This window comes from Schistocerca piceifrons, chromosome 8 (assembly GCF_021461385.2).
Source record: "Schistocerca piceifrons isolate TAMUIC-IGC-003096 chromosome 8, iqSchPice1.1, whole genome shotgun sequence".
In the NCBI taxonomy this organism is placed as follows: Eukaryota; Metazoa; Arthropoda; class Insecta; order Orthoptera; family Acrididae; genus Schistocerca; species Schistocerca piceifrons.
This window is the reverse complement of record NC_060145.1, coordinates 120438094-120459209: the sequence shown is the minus strand read 5'-3', so window position 1 is coordinate 120459209 and position 21116 is coordinate 120438094. Positions and strand designations below refer to the sequence as shown.

General features: G+C 45.0%; 1 protein-coding gene across 1 annotated transcript in view; it reads right to left on the bottom strand.

The window, feature by feature from the left end:
- The window catches only part of LOC124712511 (UDP-glycosyltransferase UGT5-like), a 31201-nt gene extending 11617 nt beyond the window's left edge, over positions 1-19584 (bottom strand). The window contains exons 1-2 of the mRNA XM_047242821.1: positions 19146-19584; positions 11283-11505 (exon numbers count right to left, since the gene is read on the bottom strand). Of these exons, the coding sequence (XP_047098777.1) occupies positions 11283-11505; positions 19146-19580 (658 nt within the window). The 5' untranslated portion in view covers positions 19581-19584. The remainder of the gene's footprint in view (positions 1-11282; positions 11506-19145) is intronic.
- Between the last annotated feature and the right edge of the window lie 1532 nt (positions 19585-21116).

The window sequence follows — 21116 nt, the reverse complement described above, 5'->3', positions numbered from 1 at the left end:
CTGCGAAAGGATGTGGTTTCAACATGAAGGTGTGTCAGGCCACTTCGATGTTAACGTCCACAAGCACCTGAACAGCATGTACCCTTCCTGTCCCACGGCCAGTGCGATCACCGAATCTCACACCTCAGGACTTTTACCTCTGGGGTTACTTCAAGACGTTGATGTATTGAACCCCTATATACACTTACGAAGACCTGCTTGCTAGGGTCCAGGCTGCCTGTCTCCTGGTACAACAGACACAAGGGATACTTGATAGAGAGTGACAGAACTTCATGCATTGTTGCCAAGCATGCATTGAGACTGTTGGTCATCACTTTGAACAGTTACTGTGGGCTAAGTTGTTGGTATGTGGTGTGCGCTGTGTATTTCCATAATGCAATGAATATACACTCCTGGAAATGGAAAAAAGAACACATTGACACCGATGTGTCAGACCCACCATACTTGCTCCGGACACTGCGAGAGGGCTGTACAAGCAATGATCACACGCACGGCACAGCGGACACACCAGGAACCGCGGTGTTGGCCATCGAATGACACTAGCTGCGCAGCATTTGTGCACCGCCGCCGTCAGTGTCAGCCAGTTTGCCGTGGCATACGGAGCTCCATCGCAGTCTTTAACACTGGTAGCATGCCGCGACAGCGTGGACGTGAACCGTATGTGCAGTTGACGGACTTTGAGCAAGGGCGTATAGTGGGCATGCGGGAGGCCGGGTGGACGTACCGCCGAATTGCTCAACACGTGGGGCGTGAGGTCTCCACAGTACATCGATGTTGTCGCCAGTGGTCGGCGGAAGGTGCACGTGCCCGTCGACCTGGGACCGGACCGCAGCGACGCATGGATGCACGCCAAGACCGTAGGATCCTACGCAGTGCCGTAGGGGACCGCACGGCCACTTCCCAGCAAATTAGGGACACTGTTGCTCCTGGGGTATCGGCGAGGACCATTCGCAACCGTCTCCATGAAGCTGGGCTACGGTCCCGCACACCGCTAGGCCGTCTTCCGCTCACGCCCCAACATCGTGCAGCCCGCCTCCAGCGGTGTCGCGACAGGCGTGAATGGAGGGACGAATGGAGACGTGTCGTCTCCAGCGATGAGAGTCGCTTCTGCCTTGGTGCCAATGATGGTCGTATGCGTGTTTGGCGCCGTGCAGGTGAGCGCCACAATCAGGACTGCATACGACCGAGGCACACAGGGCCAACACCCAGCATCATGGTGTGGGGAGCGATCTCCTACACTGGCCGTACACCACTGGTGATCGTCGAGGGGACACTGAATAGTGCACGGTACATCCAAACCGTCATCGAACCCATCGTTCTACCATTCCTAGACCGGCAAGGGAACTTGCTGTTCCAACAGGACAATGCACGTCCGCATGTATCCTGTGCCACCCAACGTGCTCTAGAAGGTGTAAGTCAACTACCCTGGCCAGCAAGATCTCCGGATCTGTCCCCCATTGAGCATGTTTGGGACTGGATGAAGCGTCGTCTCACGCGGTCTGCACGTCCAGCACGAACGCTGGTCCAACTGAGGCGCCAGGTGGAAATGGCATGGCAAGCCGTTCCACAGGACTACATCCAGCACCTCTACGATCGTCTCCATGGGAGAATAGCAGCCTGCATTGCTGCGAAAGGTGGATATACACTGTACTAGTGTCGACATTGTGCATGCTCTGTTGCCTGTGTCTATGTGCCTGTGGGTCTGTCAGTGTGATCATGTGATGTATCTGACCACAGGAATGTGTCAATAAAGTTTCCCCTTCCTGGGACAATGAATTCACGGTGTTCTTATTTCAATTTCCAGGAGTGTACATTTATGTCAATTGGTTTCCTATCTGACAGTTGTGAACTCGCTGTCACCTGTTTCAGTTTGATCCAAAAGGTTTGAGTAGTAGGGTAAGGACGTTTGTAGTGCAATTTTGATGTCATATTGATATGCATATTAATTAAATTGATCAATTAATAACCCTCGCCCACCCCCACCCCCGAACACGACCACCCCTGCCCCCACATGACAACATGTGTTTTTCTCAGCTGCAAGTGTGCCCCAGCTCTCTCCTCTTCGTACCCCCCCCCCCTACCCTATTGGCGCGAATTTCGAATTTTGGTGGGAATTTCGAATTATGGTGGGTATTTCGAATTTTGGCGAGAATTTCTTTGTCCCAGGGCTGTGCTGACGACCCACCCCAACCCCCACCTGGGAATTCGCGGGAAATTACTATTGGCAGTAACATTTCTGGTACTCGAACCCTGGTCGTCCTGGGCGGAATGCCCAAGTGTGTCCCGCTAACACAATTCAACTGCCAGAAGCACTTGAAATTTATGGGGAAATAAAAATGGTGGTGCCCTTTCCAAGATTCGAATCTCGGTCCTCCTCTGCGGAGAGCCCAAGTGTACTCCCCTAACGCAATTAAACCACCAGAGGCGCTTGGAATTGATGGGAAATTAAAATTGACAGTACCCTTTCTGGGACTCGAACCCTGGTCCTCTTGGGTGGAAAGACCAATTGTATCCCCCTAACACAATTCAACCGCCAGAAACACTTGGATTTTATGGGAAATTAAAAATGGCGGTGCCATTTCCAAGGCTCGAACCCTGCTCGCCCAGGGCGGAAAGACCAAGTGTACTCCCATAACACAGTTAAATCACCAGAGGCGCCTGGAATTGACAGGAAATTAAAAATGTCTGTGCCCTTTCTGGGACTCGAAACCTGGTGGTCATGGATGGAAAGCCCAAGTGCACCCTCTAACACATGGAAATTGTTGAGATGCAGGAGAGGAAGGTTAGGTTAATGTACCGAACTATATTTATTTTGGTCAGGAAACTGACGCAAAGATCGTTCGTAACTACGTAATTTTTCACAAAGATTGGTCCTAAACACTTATGCAAAGCACTACACAAAGACGGCATAAAAGCGCTATACAGCCTAAAAACTGACGCTACCATACAACTGGTGTTATCCTGCTGGGGAAAAATTTCGCAATACCACTCGAAACTAGCGACAGACACACTAAAATTCTACCCTACATCTACTAACTGCCAGGAAAAAGGCTGGTGTGTAAGGTACTATCTTTATTCTTTTTGGTGGGAAGTATGTTCAACTGATGAGATGCTGGTTTTGGACAGAGAGGAGTTTAAAAAGTGTGTTACTGTAAGCATACAGTATCTATTGCTATTTGACATCAGAGTTCGCTACAGATGCCTGCTCAAAAACCATCCTGCAGCCCAGGTAATCAAAGCCAATATATGCTACCACAACTGATGGAAAAAAATGCGTTCTTATTACACTCCAAAATTGTGAAAAAACCAGCACTCGTAATGAATGGGTCATAATGCAGCACATGTACTGGGGAAAATCATCGTCCTAGATGACTGCAGAGGAGGCGGTAGTTGAATGTGTGTTCTCTTCTACAGGTGTCCACAAACTGCCGAAAATCGAGACCCCCTCCCTCTCTCCCTCCACCCCTCCCTCCCTCCATTCACCTATGAGGGGACACATGCTCCTTCAAATGGCCAGCTGCTCCATCGACCGCCCTTTGCTGCCAGCCTCTGCAGTCGCTGGTTGCACTTGGCTTTCCACCGTCTGGCTACCACCTTAAAGCGATGGTCCTATAGACAACACAAAAGGGAAATTGAGTAGCATAACCCTGCCCATCCGGAGAACGCTCCAGATGGCTATTTCAAAAGTTGCGCCTTTTGCTGTTTTTCTGCCAACCCGTGTATGGCTACAGACCCTAACAGGCCCTCGAGATGTGCAGTCTGCCTTTGACGTGAAGCCCTTTAGTATAAAAGGGAAATTTACAGGCATAGCTCTGCCCATCTGGAGAACGGTCCAGATCAGCTGTCAGTTATCCATCATCTGGCCACCACCTTAAGGCGACGCTTCTATGCCAACACATTAGCATGCATAGTCAACTAAACAATAGGAGATAAATGGACGGGCGCCTCAAGTGCAACTTGTTCACCTAAAATACAGCGACAGAGCACCCACATGCCACCCTCCCCCCCCCCCCTCTTCCTCCGGACAGAGAGTGGCTGTGTCCGGCGACCACCTGAGTAGAGACGCACCCCCACCCCCCTCGCCTGCAGCAGCCCGCCATTTGGTGATGTCACCACATCTATATAATCAAGCATCTATTTAAAAAAGCAAAACACGTTTGCGACCATAATAAATGTCCTCTTTCCACAAAAATAGGTAAAGTCCATTTTCTTTTATTTTAATAAGCAAAATCGGTATAGTTTTTACGTTTGATTGCAGTCGCATCTCATTATTTTGTGACGTCCAGGGAAGTATACAGCCACCGATCACAAATGATTAGCAGAGACATGCCCACCCTGCGCAAAATCAGGGAAAAAGGGACTTCGAGTACTATGATGCGAGAACTCCCGATCATCACAGAATGTCCCCATTATTTCAAAACCGTCATTGGATAAATAAAAAGTGAGAATTTAAACTCCAAAGAAGAAAAAGTTTCTATATTAAGCAAATTCTTCCAGCTTGTTGAATAAATTACACGACCTGAGAGCGTCTCTCGCGTTCAGGGTCTGTAAATAAACTGTCATGCATGTTTGTATTACAGACATTTCAGACACGAGTCACTGATAGTGTTATGCTTTCAGGTAGAAATGCTGTCTGCAATTTGAAACAAAGTCTCTCCATTCTACCATGTATGCAAGTTGTATCTTGTAGAAATGAAATGAAATGAACATATGGCATTTATTGGCCAGGATATCCCCTTCGGGGTTCGGCTGCCATATTGCAAGTCTTTTTAGTTGACGCCACATCGGCGACTTGCTTGTCAATTATGATGAAAATCACACAATACCCACTCCCCTCCAGCTACTGGAGGACCTCCTCACTACGGATCAATTGGAATGAAAGTAGGCAGAAACGCTACCGCTGCGCTACGTTGGTGGATGTATCTTGTAGAAACGTCTTTTAATGATTACAGCTACTGGTGAATCAAATTCATGCCACTCTCATATCTTGATACAAGTCACCCTTTTTTTTAACCTATCTGCTAAGGATCCCATACACCAAGAACTCCAGTGCTGTTTTTAGACAGTCCCTCTGCATCTTGTAACAGCTCCTAAGTCTCTGCCCAGCCATCCCTGCAGCTTAGTCCATGTGATCGTCCCAATTTAAGTCTGACCTGTACAGAAGTCGTAAAGTGCTATATCTAAGACCTTCTGCATCCTGTGGGGAAACAGGACGAGCTGAGTTAATGCGACTGGGGCACTTTGATCAGTCAGTGGAAATGGGAACGTAATGTCATAGCTCTGCCAACCGTGTACATTGCCAAACTAAGCTTTCCCCTGCAACACAAAGAAGTCGAAGAGATAGTACAAGCAGTTATGGTGGTGTTTCTTGTTGGGAAAATTAGGAAGACTACACGCCATGGAGGAAGGACAAAGATTTTGCGACACATCTCCAAACTATATGCAAGTAGTCCGAAGGAGATCTGTGTCTCTCAGGGTACATCCATGTCTATCAGCAAACATATGTGGCGATCCTATTAAATATACAGGTATTGGTTCGTTGGAGCAGGTGGTTCATGATCGAAGTCGCTTCCACAGACCGGTGTAAAGTTCCATCACCTATACTCTAGGATGATCATATCCAACAGATTATCAATCACATAAGAGTGTTCATGTATTGTTCCTTCATAAGAAGTTTAATACATTGTTTTTTTCGGTTGTAACACACCCAATCAGTGTACACCGTCACACACTTTGTTTTTCCTACCACGACTTAGAGACCCGTGTCAGCTGCTGCTAAACTGACATTAACATATTTCGATCCTCTGGCTCTCACAGAAAACTGAACATCGCATGGCATAAACTATGCAGTTACCACACCACAGGCTGCTAGAAATAAAACACAGACGTGATGTTTCTCATTGACAAAAATGTGGAAGACATCGCAACATATGGAAACTGGAAGAATTTGCGGTATTGTAGAATGCTCCCAGCAGCTATTCGAAGGTCTGGAGCTCCCTAATACATAAAAACCACCCGTTTCTTGTTCTTAACCGTCTGTTATACCATCACAACTGTTCCATATCTGTTGTACGCCAGTAAGGGGTGCTAACCTCCTCGACATTCGCGCATCTAGAGAAATCTTGTGCTCTTGGATGGGTGTGGGACAGCAGTTACAGCCACGTTTCGCACTGTTCCTACACTAAACGTCGAATGTAGCGGTCTACTTCTGGTCAGCTGCAGGGATCGTTGGTGAAAGACAATGCGAGGAGATCTTTCGGTCTCTAACTTTATCCTAAGAATGCGAGAATGCCCTGTGACTACCCTTCACATAGAGAAAGGTCATAAGTTATCTTTATGACCGAAGTGCTAGAGATATGTAGGTCGCTGACTGGTATACTTTGGTGTATATGTTCAAGAATTAACAATGAACATACTGCACAGTCATCCACTTACATTCGTGATGCTACTCGCAAAGTAGTGGAGGGGCTGTTTAGCAATGATACAGAAATTGGTAAGCAAGCTGCTGCATTATTGGTCGGTGTTGAAATTACGCTAAAATTGGTCGCACTATCAACCATGATGCTTATTATTACAGTACATCGACGTCGTCTTTTCCTTCCCAACAGTCCAGGTACGCTGTTGATTAACACATAATGTGATTTACACCGTGCGATGTCTAGTTTCCTGGGGGAGTCAGTGGAGCAGACGTGTTAATGTCAGTTTAGAATCTGACACAGACGTCGAACTCGTGGTGGAAAAAAATGTATGGCAGTGTACAAAGCGTGTTACAGCAGAAAAAGCAGTGTATCAAACAACGAAACAGTGTCCCTCTCCTGCGACTGATAACATGTGGGAGAAGATTCTCTTACAGTACAGGCAATGAAACTTTACACCGGTCTTTGCAAGTCGCGTCGATCACTGGCCACATGGTCCAATGGATAAATACCTGTATATTTAATAGGATCGCCGAATATGCTCAATGCCGGCATGCAGATGGTATTCGCCTACGATATATCGAAAAGAGAGATGCGGTAAAAATCTATCGGATGAAATTAACAGAGCTTTTATAGTTCATAATTTTTCTCTGCTGGATCGCAAATAATAACGGTGATAGAACGTTTGGGTAATAGATGTGAATGGATCGAGAGGGACACGGATCTGCTTCGATGATGAGTCGTCCTAATTTTCCCAGCAAGAAACACCACCATAACTGTTCATACTGTCGTTGTGTTGCAGGAGCAGGCTTCATTTGATGCTGACCTGACACATCGTACGTGGGTGGCCGAGCTACAACAACATGCTTCCATTTACACCAATTGGTCAAAACACGCTCCTATAGCATTAACTCAGCTCACTCTGTTACCACACAGGTTGCAGAATGTGGTGGATATTGCTGTCTCCGACTTCTGGGTGAAATTGCTAAAATTGATCTCACTATCAACTGTGGTGTGTATTACATACAGTACATCGCTCCATATCAGTGGCGTCTTTCCAGTCCGGACCATCCACTGGGTACGCTGTTGATTACCCCATAATGATTGACTGACACCACTCCGTTGAGATGGAGGGAACCTTGACGGAACACTGGATATCTGCTGCTTGTTGCTGTGGAACCTGGGATTAAATGTAGAGGTCATAACCTTAATACATTTGTTTGGAAGTGTTCCTCACTGCTACAGACTCGTCCTATTTCCATATGCTGCGATACCCTACACATGTTTTTATTCTTATTCACCAGTAAGATAACAGTACCTCTTTTTGTGTTACCTCATGCGTGTTGTGAACAGCACCTTCCAGCGAAGGTCAACACTAGAACAGCAATCATTTACATGACTGCAAAATGAAGGAACAATGCTTTTTGAAATGGAGCACCGAGACATCCGCTACCCTCTCGATGGGAAGATGAGATTAACAGTACCTTCGAATAGTTGCTGGAAGCGCTCTACAATACCGCAAATTCTTCCAGTTTCCATATGTTGCGATGTCTTCCACATTTTTGTCAATGAGAAACATCACGTCTGTGTTTTATTTCTACAAGCGTGTGGTGTGGTAACTGCATGGTTAATGCCATGCGATGTTCAGTTTTCTGTGAGTGCCAGAGGACCGAAACATATTAATGTTGGTTTAGCAGCCGCTGACACGGATCTCTAAGTCATGATAGGAAAAACAAAGTGTGGAGCTCTATCGCTATATTTTAGATGAACAAGTTGCACTTGAGGCGGCCGTCCTTTTATCTCCTATTGTTTAGTTGACTATGCACGCTACTGTGTCAGCATAGGAGCGTCTCCTTAAGGTGGTGGCCAAATGGTGGAAAACCGAGTGCTGATCTGGACCATTCTCCAGATGGGCGGGGCTATGCCTGTAAATTTCCGTTTTGTGCTAAAGGGCGTCACACCAAAGGCATACTGCATATCTCGAGGGCCTGTTGAGGACTGTAGCCGTATGCGGGTCGGCAGAAAAAACAGCAAAGGGCGCGACTTTTGAAATAGCCATCTGGAGCTTCCTCCGGATGGGCAGGGTTATGCTACTCAATTTCCCTTTTGTGTTGTCTAGGACCGTCGCCGTAAGGTGGCAGCCAGATTGTGGAAAGCTGCATGCGGCCAGTAACCGCAAAGGGCGGCAGCAACGGGTGGACAGTGGCCTGCCGGTGCCGCGAGGCAGCTGGCAGAGCAGCTGGCCGTTTGAAGGAGCTAGTGTCCCCCCCCGTAGGAGGATGGAGGGAGGGAGGAAGAGGGCCTCGATTTTCGGCAGTTTGTGGACGCCTATCGAGGAGAATGCACATTCAACTACGGCCTCCTCTGCATTCTTTTAGGACGACGATTTTCCCCATTACATGTGCTGCATTATGACCCATTCATTACGAGCGCTGGCTTTTTCACGACAATTTTGAAGTGTAATAAGAACGCATTCTTTTTCATCAGTTGTGGTAGTGCGAATTGGCTTTGATTACCTGGGCTGCAGGATGATTTTTTGAGCAGGCATCTGTAGCGAACTCTGATGTCAAACAGCAATAGATACTGTATGCTTAAAGGTAATACACTTTTTAAACTCTTCTCTGTCCTACACCAGCATCTCATCAGTTGAATGTATTTCCCGCCGAAAAGAATAAAGGTAGTATCTTACACCCCAGCCTTTTTACTGCCAGTTTGTAGGTGTAGTGTAGAGTTTGAGTGTGTCTGTCGCTAGTTTCGAGTGGCATTGCAAAATTTTTTCCCAGCGGGATAACACCAGTTTTATGGTATTGTCAGTTTTTGTGCTGTATTGCGCTTTTATGCCGTCCTTGTGTAGTGCTATGCATAAAAGTGTGTCATTAGGACCAATCATTGTGATTAATTACGTAATTAGGATCGATCTTTGCGTCAGTTTCCCGACCAAAATAAATAAAGTACACCATCCTAACCTTCCTCTCCCGCATCTGGACAATTTCCATGTGTTAGAGGGTGCACTTGAGTTTTCCATCCAGGACCACCAGGGTTTGAGTCCCGGAAAAGGTACTGCCAATTTTAATTTCCCGTCAATTCCAGGGTGGGGGTTCGGGTGGGATGGTAGCACAGCTCTGGGACAAAGAAATTCCCGCCAAAATTCGAAATGTCCACCAAAATTCGAAATTCCCGCCAAAATTCGAAATTCCGCCAAAATTCTGGCGGGGGGTGGGGGGTGGTTATTAATATATCTATTTAATTAATTTGCATATCAATCTGATATGAAAATTGCGCTACTAATGCCGTTTCCCTACTACTCTGCATATGAAAACATCCATTTTATTTACACCAAAGTTTTAAACTCATTGTAAAGATCTCACCTTTGTTCAAAATGGTTCAAATGGATCTAAGCACTATCTGAGGTCGTCAGTCCCCTAGAACTTAGAACTACTAAAACCTAACTAACCTAAGGACATCACACACATCCATGCCCGAGGCAGGATTCGAACCTGCGACCGCAGCAGCAGCGCGGTCCCGGACTGAAGCGCCTAGAACCGCTCTTCCACAGCAGCCGGCTCTCGCCTTTCTGTTGATTGTGTTTTCTTCTAATTTAGTTTTTTATTTGCAATTGGTTGAAGTGTAGACTAACTGTACCACTTACAGCCCCCTCCCCCTCTCCTTCGCCCAGTGGGGCGTGGGGGATGAAGTGACAATAAGAAAAAAACTATAGGTGAAGAGTGATTATTTAAGCCAACCGAGGGACATCTGCCGACAGTTCGCGTTGGCGAGAGCTGGCCGTGTCGTGTGCCAACTGCTTGCAGTCCATAACTTGCTCTCGTCGACGTACCGTTGGAGAAGTCTGTGTCACTCCGAGAAGTTAAGCTTCGTAGCAAGTAACAGTTCTTGAAGTCCTAGTTTTTCCCTGTAACGGCTCCAAAGGGTTAGTTGGAACCTGTACTTCAGAAGTGTATTTAGCTGGCACCGCTGAAGAGGCGGAGTTAATTTCTTGTTATTCCTATTGTAACCATCGGTTTTTTGCGAACTAATAAAGAAGCTGTGTGTAACATCTACAGGGATGTTCCTCAGTTAGTAACAAAAATGATTTTTCAGTTATCTTCAACTGTGGATATTCCAGCGGGAAATTCACTTCAGTCTCTTTGTTTCTTTTTTTTCTGAATGGATCTCGTTATTTCCAAAACATCGAATTATGTGACTAGTGTTTCAATAATTCTGTCGTCCATTTGACACTGCTTGTTCAGAAACTGTTTCGTCTACTCCGATATTTAAGTATATAGTATTCTAGGAATAAGGTTTGTTTTAATGTGCAATCAAATAATGTTTTAGAAGTGCTGCTTTGGTTTAACTCGTTGAATTCATCTCCTTTTGTGGTTGGCAGGTGACTGCAGTGCGCCTTAGTATTCTACCGAATGGTGTGTCCCATGTGCAGTCTGGTAAAAATATGGCGGCTGCTGGAAGACTGGCCGCTGTCTGTATAGGCTCTTTGAGGGAAGAAAGTCATCTGTGCCATCTGTCTGTGAATCCCATATGCTGTGCGTTATCGAGTTTAAATTGTTTGTGCATCATAATTTCTGAGCAGGAAATTGGGGAGCAGCCCTGCATTTTCCTAAACAAGTGTGATAAAACGACTAAAATTCATATTCAGGCAGACCGTTGTACCAGACAAATGGACGTCAATCCGCCACACCCATTAGATTCGGATCTTGCTCACCAATCTTTCTCGCAAACTAGCTTGCTGCGCATAAAGCGATAGGACTAGGATGGTAGGACTTAACGACTTCTATCCAGATTTTTTACACTCTAACATTTTATTTAAACATGTATAATAGTAACAGATACATTAAAAGAACGTTACTGTACCTAATATGTCTGACTGCGGTAGCCATTTTCCAAGTTTCAGATTATCTGGCTTCCCTGGAAATGTTTCAGCTTCCCACTTCCATAGTATACGCTGCTTGAGCTTCGAGAAAGCATTCACAATAGCCGATCTGGTTTCATTGGGTAAATCAGCGCTTCTCAAGTTTGACCCGAGGCTGAAATATATTGCTCCATCTTTTGCACCATCGAGATATTCTTGCAGATCCTGAAAACAATAAAAAAATAGCATCCTTTAATCAAGTAACGTCCATGCTTCGTGTCTCAGTTTCTGAGAGAATAAGCATTTTTTCACGAAATCGAAAAATCAGTCAGTTGCTTCCTTACTTGCTAAAGGTAATGATAAAGTGTTGAGTCCATTTTGGCATAATTTTGCTATTCGTAAGGAAGTTTTGATCAGGCAGAAATTAGAAAGGGGGATCAGCAGGGTCTTCCTTCCCCGTACAAAAGAACAATTCAGTAGGAGTGTTTACATTTTTATAGATATCATTTTCCTCGTCTCGCAGCTAACTTTCGGAGAGTAAAGAAGCGTGGCAAGTAATCTCGAAGAAGGTGATGAATTATGTAAATAATAAGCTATTTTTAATACAGGCTATTTTTCTGTTGCTTGTGAAAGGGCCCACCCAGGTTATGTGCCTACGATTTGATCAACGACGTTATTCTGTCCAGTTACAGGCGTACTCTTCCTGTCTGCCCGCATCTGTTAACAACTGATCCAACACGGTTCATAAGTCCCCAGGTAGAAACGACAAACCGCAGCAAGTAAATGAAGGCAGAAAGGGAAGGACGCACCACTTTTTGGTAATCAATCTTCTGACGCGTTTGATGCACCCATCACGAATTACAGTCCAGTACCATCATCATTTCAGAGTAGAACTCTGCGCCCATTGTCCTTAATTATTTGGTGGATGTGTTCCAATCACCATACTCCCCTACTGTTTTACAGGCTACAGGTCCTACAAGTGCAATGAAAAATTATTCCTCGGTGCCTTAACATATAGAATTTCTCGCTGTTCTCATTTCTTCTACTCCTCATTACTTCCGTACATCTTCGAGTTACTCTCAATCCGCAGTGTGAGCTCATTACAGTATGCATTCTTCACTCTCACTTTCACTGAATAGTGGAAATGAAATGGAAATGAGCGTTTGGCGTCATTGGCCGGGAGGCCCCTTGCGGGGCAGGTCCGGCCGCCTTGGAGCAGGTCTTATTACATTCGCCTCCACATTGGGCGACCTGCGCCGCAGGATGGGGATGAAATGGTGATGAAGACAGCACAACACCCAGTCCCTGAGCGGAGAAAGTCAACGACACGGCCGGGAATCGAACCCAGGCCCGTAGGACGGCAATCCGTCCCGCTGACCACTCAGCTATCGGGGCGGACACTGAATATAGTAATGTCATGAGGAATCTTATCCCCGATATTCTTTCACTCTGAATTTTAATCCTACTTCCGAACCCTTGTTTCGTTTCGGTCGTTGCTACTTAGGCTTATGGATTGAACAGTAGGGGAGAAAGATTACATTTCTGTCTTACACAGTCCTTAATTCGAGCGCTTCGTTCTTGGCCTTCTATTAATATTGTTCTATTGTTCTCTTATGGTTTCTGTACATACTATACGGGTTAATTCACGAAGACACGGAAATATCTTAATATGTTATTCTACAAGTAAAATTAAAGAAAAAAGTTCATATAAACATACGTCCGCAAATGTTTATTTACGAAGTTACAGCTAATAACATATTTTGCCTGAAATTTAGCAACTTCGCTAATATGAAGCCATCGCAAAATTGTATGAGGTTAAAGTAAAGCACTGTTTCCCTTTTTTGTATTGTCATAGATCTGGCGAATCTAATAAAACATGTCCCAGACGAGTATCTGCAGTAGTTTCCCAGAACATCCGGAGAAGTAAAGAAGTAATTTCCTAAAATTTTTAATTTATTAACTACTTGTTTTTTAATTTCCAGGCAACTGCACAAAGTTTCCAACAGAAGTTGTAAAGAAATTAATTTTGGAAAAATTATGATTATAACGTTAACTGAAACTGTGTGAATGTGTCAGATAATGTGCTTTTTATTGCCGGCCCATGTGGCCGAGCGGTTCTAGGCGCTACAGTCTGGAACCGCGCGACTGCTACGGTCGCAGGTTCGAATCCTGCCTCGGGCATGGATGTTTGTGATGTCCTTAGGTTAGTTAGGTTTAAGTAGGTCTAAGTGCTAGGGGACTGATGACCTCAGAAGATAAGTCCCATAGTGCTCAGACCCATTTGAACCTTTTTTTTTTGTGCTTTTATTAATACCATAGCACACGTGAATTCATGTTAAACCGGAAAAAACAAAGCTCAGTGTTAAGGAAGTTGTACAGTGTGCATACTATTTCACAATACATTCACAATAAATGTTCATAAATGCCTTCACCGAGGTCAATGCATTCAGCTGCACGTGTATGAACAGATTTTGTTGCTCGTTTCAGTTTCACAGGGTTGTTCTTAATTTCGTCTGTTGCATTCATAATGCGAGCAGGTAATGCTTCATGTGTCGTTTGTCCTCATAAACAATGTCTTTCACCCATTCCCATGCATTACAATCTGTTGGTGTTAAATCTGGCGATCTTGGTAGCCACAGATGTGTAGCACCACGACTAATCTATCTCTGGGGAAAATGTTTATTTAAATGTGTAGTAACGCCGTTGGTGAAATGTGGAGGCTCGCCGTCATGTTGAGAATACATTTGCAATCGCGTAGCAAGTGGAACATCTTCGAGCAAGCCGGTATTTCTTCTTGAAGGAATTGTAAGTATGTCTCGCTAGTTAGACGTCCTGGGAAAATCAATGGTCCAATAAAGTGTGTGATGGTTAAACAACACCACATATTTATGCTAAGTCGCTGCTGGAAATTGCGTTGCACTGTTGCATGTGAGTTTGCGTCAGTCTATACGTGTCGTTATGTAAATTGTTTATACCATCTCGAGTGAATTGTGCCTCATCAGTGAATAAAATGTCTTTGTGTAACTCCCGATTAGTATTTAACGTTGCACAACTCCAAGCGAAGGGCAGGATCTCCCGGATGTAAATGATGCATTTTTTGTTTATGGTAAGGATACAGATTAGTGTACGCCGTACCTTAGATTGTGAAATGCCTAATCGTCGAGAGATACATCGTGTACTGGTACCCGGGCTACGTTGAACAGCATCCGTAATACCCTCATCATCGTCTTCACGTATCGAGCACCCGTACTGATCATGAACGCCAGACGACCTGTACCAAATCACCGCCGTTTACAACTTCATTGGTGTCATGCGAGAGCTCATTGTAGGGTAGGATGGAAGTCTGTTGTGTTGTCTGATGAACGCTGGTTCTGCCTTTGTGCCACCGATGGCCGTGTGTTGGTTAGAACGAGGGCAGTTGAGGGTCTACAGCCAACCTGTCTGCTTGATAGACACACAGGACCTATACCTGGATTCATGTTCTGGGATGCGATTTCGTATGACACCAGGAGCACTCTCTTGGTTATCCCACGCACCCTGACTGCAAATTTTTTACGCCAATCTGGTGATTCTATCTGCTGTGCTGTCGTTCATGAACAGCGTTCCTCAGGGTGTTTTCCAGCAGGATAACGCTAGCCACATACCGCTGTTGTAACCCAACATGCTCTTTAGAGTGTTGACATGCTGCCTTGGCCTGGTCGATCACCAGATCTGTCTTCAGTGGAGCACATATGGGACATCATCGAACGGCAGCTCCAGCGTCATCCAAAACCAGCATAAACCGTCCCTGTATTAACCGACCAAGTGCAACAGGCATGGAACTCCCTCCTACAAACTGACATTCGGAATCTGCACAACACAATGCATGCACGTTTCCATGCTTGCATTCAACATTCTGACGGCTACACCGGTTATTAAGGTACCAGCTTTTCACATTTGCAATGGCCTATCTCGCGCTTACATTTATATTTCACGATAAATGTCATCATTGAGTGTCACTGAATTACATTTGAAACATTTATTTAGCACTACAAACAACCGTCAAGCCATGTTCACTAAAACAATGTCACAGCCACTGAAACAATAATATTTCGACTCACTGAGAGGTCATTTTCAAATGTAATTACAAACATGGAAAACTGCATTACTAATTGCAACCACACTTCTTTCAAGTATTACAGAAATACAGTGGTTTTAGTGTATTTTTCGTAATATTTGGAACAAGTGTGGTTGCAGTTAGTAATGCAGTTTTCCAGGTTTGCGATTACATTTGAAAATGACGACTCAGTGCGTCGAAATTAGTTGCGTTACCTTTTAAAAATTCCATTGTTACAGTGGCTGTGGCTTCACGACCGTTTGTGGCGTCAAATAAACATTTTAAACTTACATGTACTTTTGATCTTGCAATGTTAATCACTTAAATATGTTACCTACCCCAAATCTCATTACTCTATATTAATTATTTTTTGATGTTGCGATTATTTTTCCATCGGTGCAGATTAGGAACAGCAGAAGGCCTAAACTCTTCATTGGGGAATGCCAGGTGTTAGTTCACTTTCGCTAAATGAATTCCCATCGGTTACTACGAACTGTGACCTTTCTGATAGGAAACCATGCATTTGGTCGCACAATTGCGACAATGCTCCATAGGCACGCAGTTTGATTGAAATCCACTTGTCAGGAACCGTGTCTAAAGCCTTCTAGATCAACTTGAAATCCACTGCCGATAGCATTCACTACTTCGTGTGAATACTTCTTATACTCAACGGAGGGTTCTCAGCCGCATTTTGGCTATAGAGAGTTGTACTTACTGTAGTCGGTCATTTTCCTTTATCAATGCACAAATTCGGTATAGTTTTAGTATTAAGTACAAAGTTGTCACAAGTTATTTGACTGGTTTGATGCGGACCGCCATGGTTCTTCCCTTTTGTCAATATCTCTATCTCAGAGCAGCACATAAGACCTATGTTTGATATTAGTGGACTTCTTTTGGCGGAGGGATGCTGTCTTTGCCCGTTTCTTCTTCTTATGTCCACCTTGCGTCGTCATTTGGCTTTCAACGTAGCAGATTATTTCTCTTCGATGAGACCTTAATTTTGACGTCAACTTTGTCGCTTATCTATCTCCTAATACTTCATCTTTCTTTGGTTTATATGTAGATGCAGACGTGAGTAGTGCTGTAAACAGCCCTTGTGCTCATATCGTAGTTTAACAAAGCTGCTGTCGCCGGCCGCAGTGGCCGTGCGGTTCTTGGCGCTCCAGTCCGGAGCCGCGCTGCTGCTACGGTCGCAGGTTCGAATCCTGCCTCGGGCATGGATGTGTGTGATGTCCTTAGGTTAGACAGGTTTAAGTAGTTCTCAGTTCTAGGGGACTGATGACCACAGCAGTTGAGTCCCATAGTGCTCAGAGCCATTTGAACCATTTGAACAAAGCTGCTAAATACGCATATGCGCAGGGGTACTGCAAATGATTCATTAGTTTTCAAAGTTCTATGTTTTCCAAAGCATTACACGTAAAGATGTGATTGATGCCTGAATAGAACCTTAAACTCAACGAGATTGCATTGTGCCCATCAATTGGCGTTACGAGTTCAGTGCCTTGGACACAATGGCGACAAATCAAGAAAAGAGTTCTTGTGTGTAGGAATATGTGAGAGTTTTATCTGTTACAACATCGCAAGTGCATTCAGAAGAAACCGCCATGTAAACAGAGCAATGTTGCTATCGACAGTTTAGGGACACTGGTTGTCTCTGTAAACTGAAAAGTTCCGGTTGACCAAACTTGCCAAATGAAACGGTAGAGACAATGAGGAAAAGCTTCGTACCCAGTCCAAAAAAATCAACGGTCCACTCAAGCCACGAACTTGGAATACTGGAACAAACTATGTAGCAGATTTTGTGACGGCGGTCAAATTTCAAACCGTACCGTCTGCAGCTCGTGCAATAATTAAAACTGGAGATGAAGACCGGCGCCTTCAATTTTGCATCTCAAGGCGGGATGAACATTTTACCTCCAAACTTATATTCAGCGACGAAGCAACCTTCCATTTATCTGAAAAGGTTGATACCCACAATGTGAGAGTGTGGGGCACTGAAAACCCTTGTGAAATCTGTATGAACTAGGTTAATCTTTTGTACCCAAGTCACAGATGAAGTTATATGGGCCGTTTTTCTTCTGTGAGAAGACTTTGACGGGTACCTCATACCTCTATAAGTTGCAGTTGCGATTGTTTCCATAACTGACTGCTGATTTCGAGAATTTCGTCTTTCAACAAGACGGGCCTACATGTCATTCTAACATCGAAGTTCGTCGCCACCCGAACGACGAACTTCCTCACCGCTGGAGTGAAGATGATGTGGCTCTGTTCTCTTGGTCCCCCGGTCGCCTGATATAACTTCTTGTGACTTCTTGAGGCCGTTTTTACCTACCACCACTGTCAAGAACACTGGAACAGCTCAGAGAACGTTTCAGAGTCGATGACATGGAGTTTTGCTACTTAAGGTATTGGAACAAACTTGACAATCCTTTTACGCGTGTCGTGTGACAAGAGTGGCATTCATAGAACATTTGTAGAGTGCAGATGCAAATTTGGTGAGTTTACGGTTCTGTTATGTATCAATCATATTTATACAGGTAATATTGTGGAAATTATACCGAGCTCTGAAAATGAATGAATCACTTATAGCAGACCTGTACTTCCATATGCATTACAAGAAACATAGGTGAAGAAGTGGAGTAATTGTTGTGGTTTACAATGAGTGGCTATAGGTCATGGAAAGGTGCTAAATTCCATACTGCTAGAGCCTACGAGATGCTTTATTCTCCGTATAGTTCTGGCGGAAGTAGGTTCTTGACACACCACAGTGGCGGTCGTCTGACCCACAGTACGGCTCTGCTAAGCAGTGTCCCATTCGTTCACAAAACAGCTGCGGTCGTCTTGTACGGCGGTTTACGCTTGTTGGAAACATTCTCTCTGAGATACCGAAGTCCCGCACTAGAAATTGTTGGCTCCAGAACCCGAATTGTGCGTAATTTCCAACATGCTATGACCTACATCTCTTGTTCCGTTTTGCCGGCCGAAGTGGCCGTGCGGTTAAAGGCGCTGCAGTCTGGAACCGCAAGACCGCTACGGTCGCAGGTTCGAATCCTGCCTCGGGCATGGATGTTTGTGATGTCCTTAGGTTAGTTAGGTTTAACTAGTTCTAAGTTCTAGGGGACTAATGACCTCGGCAGTTGAGTCCCATAGTGCTCAGAGCCATTTGAACCATTTTTTTCTTGTTCCGTTTATCATCCCATAATTCAAAGTTGGGTAACCCGCGTTGCTGCTATGTTGACTATATACTAATGTGTAACAGACTGCTCAGATATTCTCTACACTTCTGCCACATCCAGCATATAGACGGTACATTTGGGCGTCGTACACCTGCACATCTTACGTAAACTTGATGTAAATTCCGACAACAGGCCGTCGCGGTCCCAGCAACACCGACGGACCATCATGATATCCTCCACCAGTGGCGTCATTGGACGTGGTATGGAGGGACGTGGGATCAACTCACCCGGCCGTTGTCACTTGCGATCTAGAGGCGCTACTTCTCGCCCAAGTGGCTCGTTAGTCGACATCACGAGCCTGAATCCACTACGTTCATCCCTCACCAAGGAAAATAAATCCCCTGCATCACCGGGAATCGAAGTCAGCTCCTCCCCATGGCTAAACACTCAGCTGAGAAAGTGGACACGCGGCACCTGCTCAAATGCGACAACTCTTCCCTTGACTTTTGGTTACCAAGTTTGTGAAAACTCAAGTGTAAACGTGTTATTCAGAATGCGCTTCGCTCTACCGAAGAAAATACATGAACACTTACCTTGGGTAGCTTCTTCGGTGGGTTGACATGCATGCCTCCAACTTCGACCAAGGCAGGTGCCAGAGGTCGTGGGTACTGCAGGCTGACGTGACTGTTGGTCAACAACATGGAAGTGCTCCTGTCCAACTCTGATAGAGTCGGCATAGTCGGGTCGTTCACATGGCGCCGCACGAGATCCTCCATTTTCGGCAGCAAGTACATTTCACGAATGAGCTTGCAGTACAACCCGAACACTGCGTTGTGGAGTCTTTCGAAGAACGTCATGTGGTCGGTGTAAGCGAGGAAAGTATCGGGAACGTAAGCGTACGGACTTGGGCTTCCGACAATGTCTCCAGTCCAGGCGCCGGGCCAGAACGTGTTGAACTGTATAATTGGAACCTTTAACCTGTGCGATAACGTCAGGAAGCACTCGCAGAAAAATATTTCGATGATCATGACGTCGAACTTTTCGTTGGAGTTCATCAGCCGCTTCACGTTCTCGTCTTGTAGGTACACTTCACATGAAGATATTCCATAGTCGTTCATCATCTTGAACTTCTTAAAATTGTTGGAGCTACCAAGCTCAAGGAACCCCGACGTTTCTGCAAAGAGAGCGGACGGAAGTTTAGTATCCTGGCTCCAGCGGTTGCACAAAAGTTGAAAGTTTTTGGAATCTATTGTCATGAAGTCGAGACAACAGTGTTTACTACAGGATAACTTTCAGAAGATTTCACAGAAGAGTAGCATGTACCGAAAATTCCTAAACTATGTATACGTGTGACGATCTAAATTAAACGTCAGTTTTCAGTCCAGTAAAGAGAGAAGCTGATTTTTTTTTCATGTGGGACAGTATAGTTTTTCATTGTTGGTGGTAAGATAACCTTAAATTTGGGTCCATATCAATAATATTGGGTTAAATGGCACTTGCAAGGAGGTAGCGTAATAACTGTATGCCCACAAGTTTTTTCATGAAACTTCCTGGCAGATTAAAACTGTGTGCCCGACCGAGACTCGAACTCGGGACCTTTGCCTTTCGCTGGCATGTGCTCCATCAACTGAGGCACCGAAGCACGACCCACGCCCGGTACTCACAGCTTTTCTTCTGCCAGTACCTCGTCAAGTTTTTTCATCTCGTAGATTTTGTATGTGGGGAACAGTGGCTTGTGATGAGGTATTAGGTCCATAACCTCCACCTTGTTTAAATTTATCACTTATTTCGACGTTTCGGGGCTGATGCTAATCGTCTCCTTTCGCTTTGCCATGGTAGCTGTCTTGTCAATAGCAACAGCATATTTAGACTCACTATCAAGAACAATTTTTACAGTGTGCACATGACATGCCTACTTTTTCCCTTGATGTACTTTGTAGGGCAGTGCCCTGGCGAAGAGAGTGAAATCGAGCATTTCCACTGAATAACATTTGATGAACTTGATTCTACATCTACATCTACATGACTATTCTGCAAGTCTGACTTGAGTGCCTGGCAGAGGGTTATTTGAAACATCTTGAGACTGTTTCTCTACCTTTCCGTTCTCTAACAGCGCCTGGAAAAAATGAACACTTCTGACACTGTTCAGTATCACACGACAAATAACAGTAACAGCATAAAACATGTTAACCACGCAACTGTTAGAAATCGAAACAAACAAAATCTTCGTGTGGAACGAATGATTCCACAGGGCAACAAGCCACGTGAAAGTGCAGGTTAAGCCAGTCCTCACACGGGACGAGGCAGCTGACGTCGACTTGTATGCAGACGCTGAAACCAACCGCAGGAGAGACAGGCCCACGTCACATTGTACGTGCAAGTTAACGTGATTTGTGACTGCAGCTTCCGCCAGCGTCATCGTCTACTTATATAGCTCGAAAATCACACTTTTTCTTTTACGGTTAGGTATTAAGACGCACATTTCCTCCTTTGTCCATACGCTAGTCATGTTGTTCTGTATGTAGTATTCATGAATGAAGTAGCAAAATTCTGCATGACCCGCT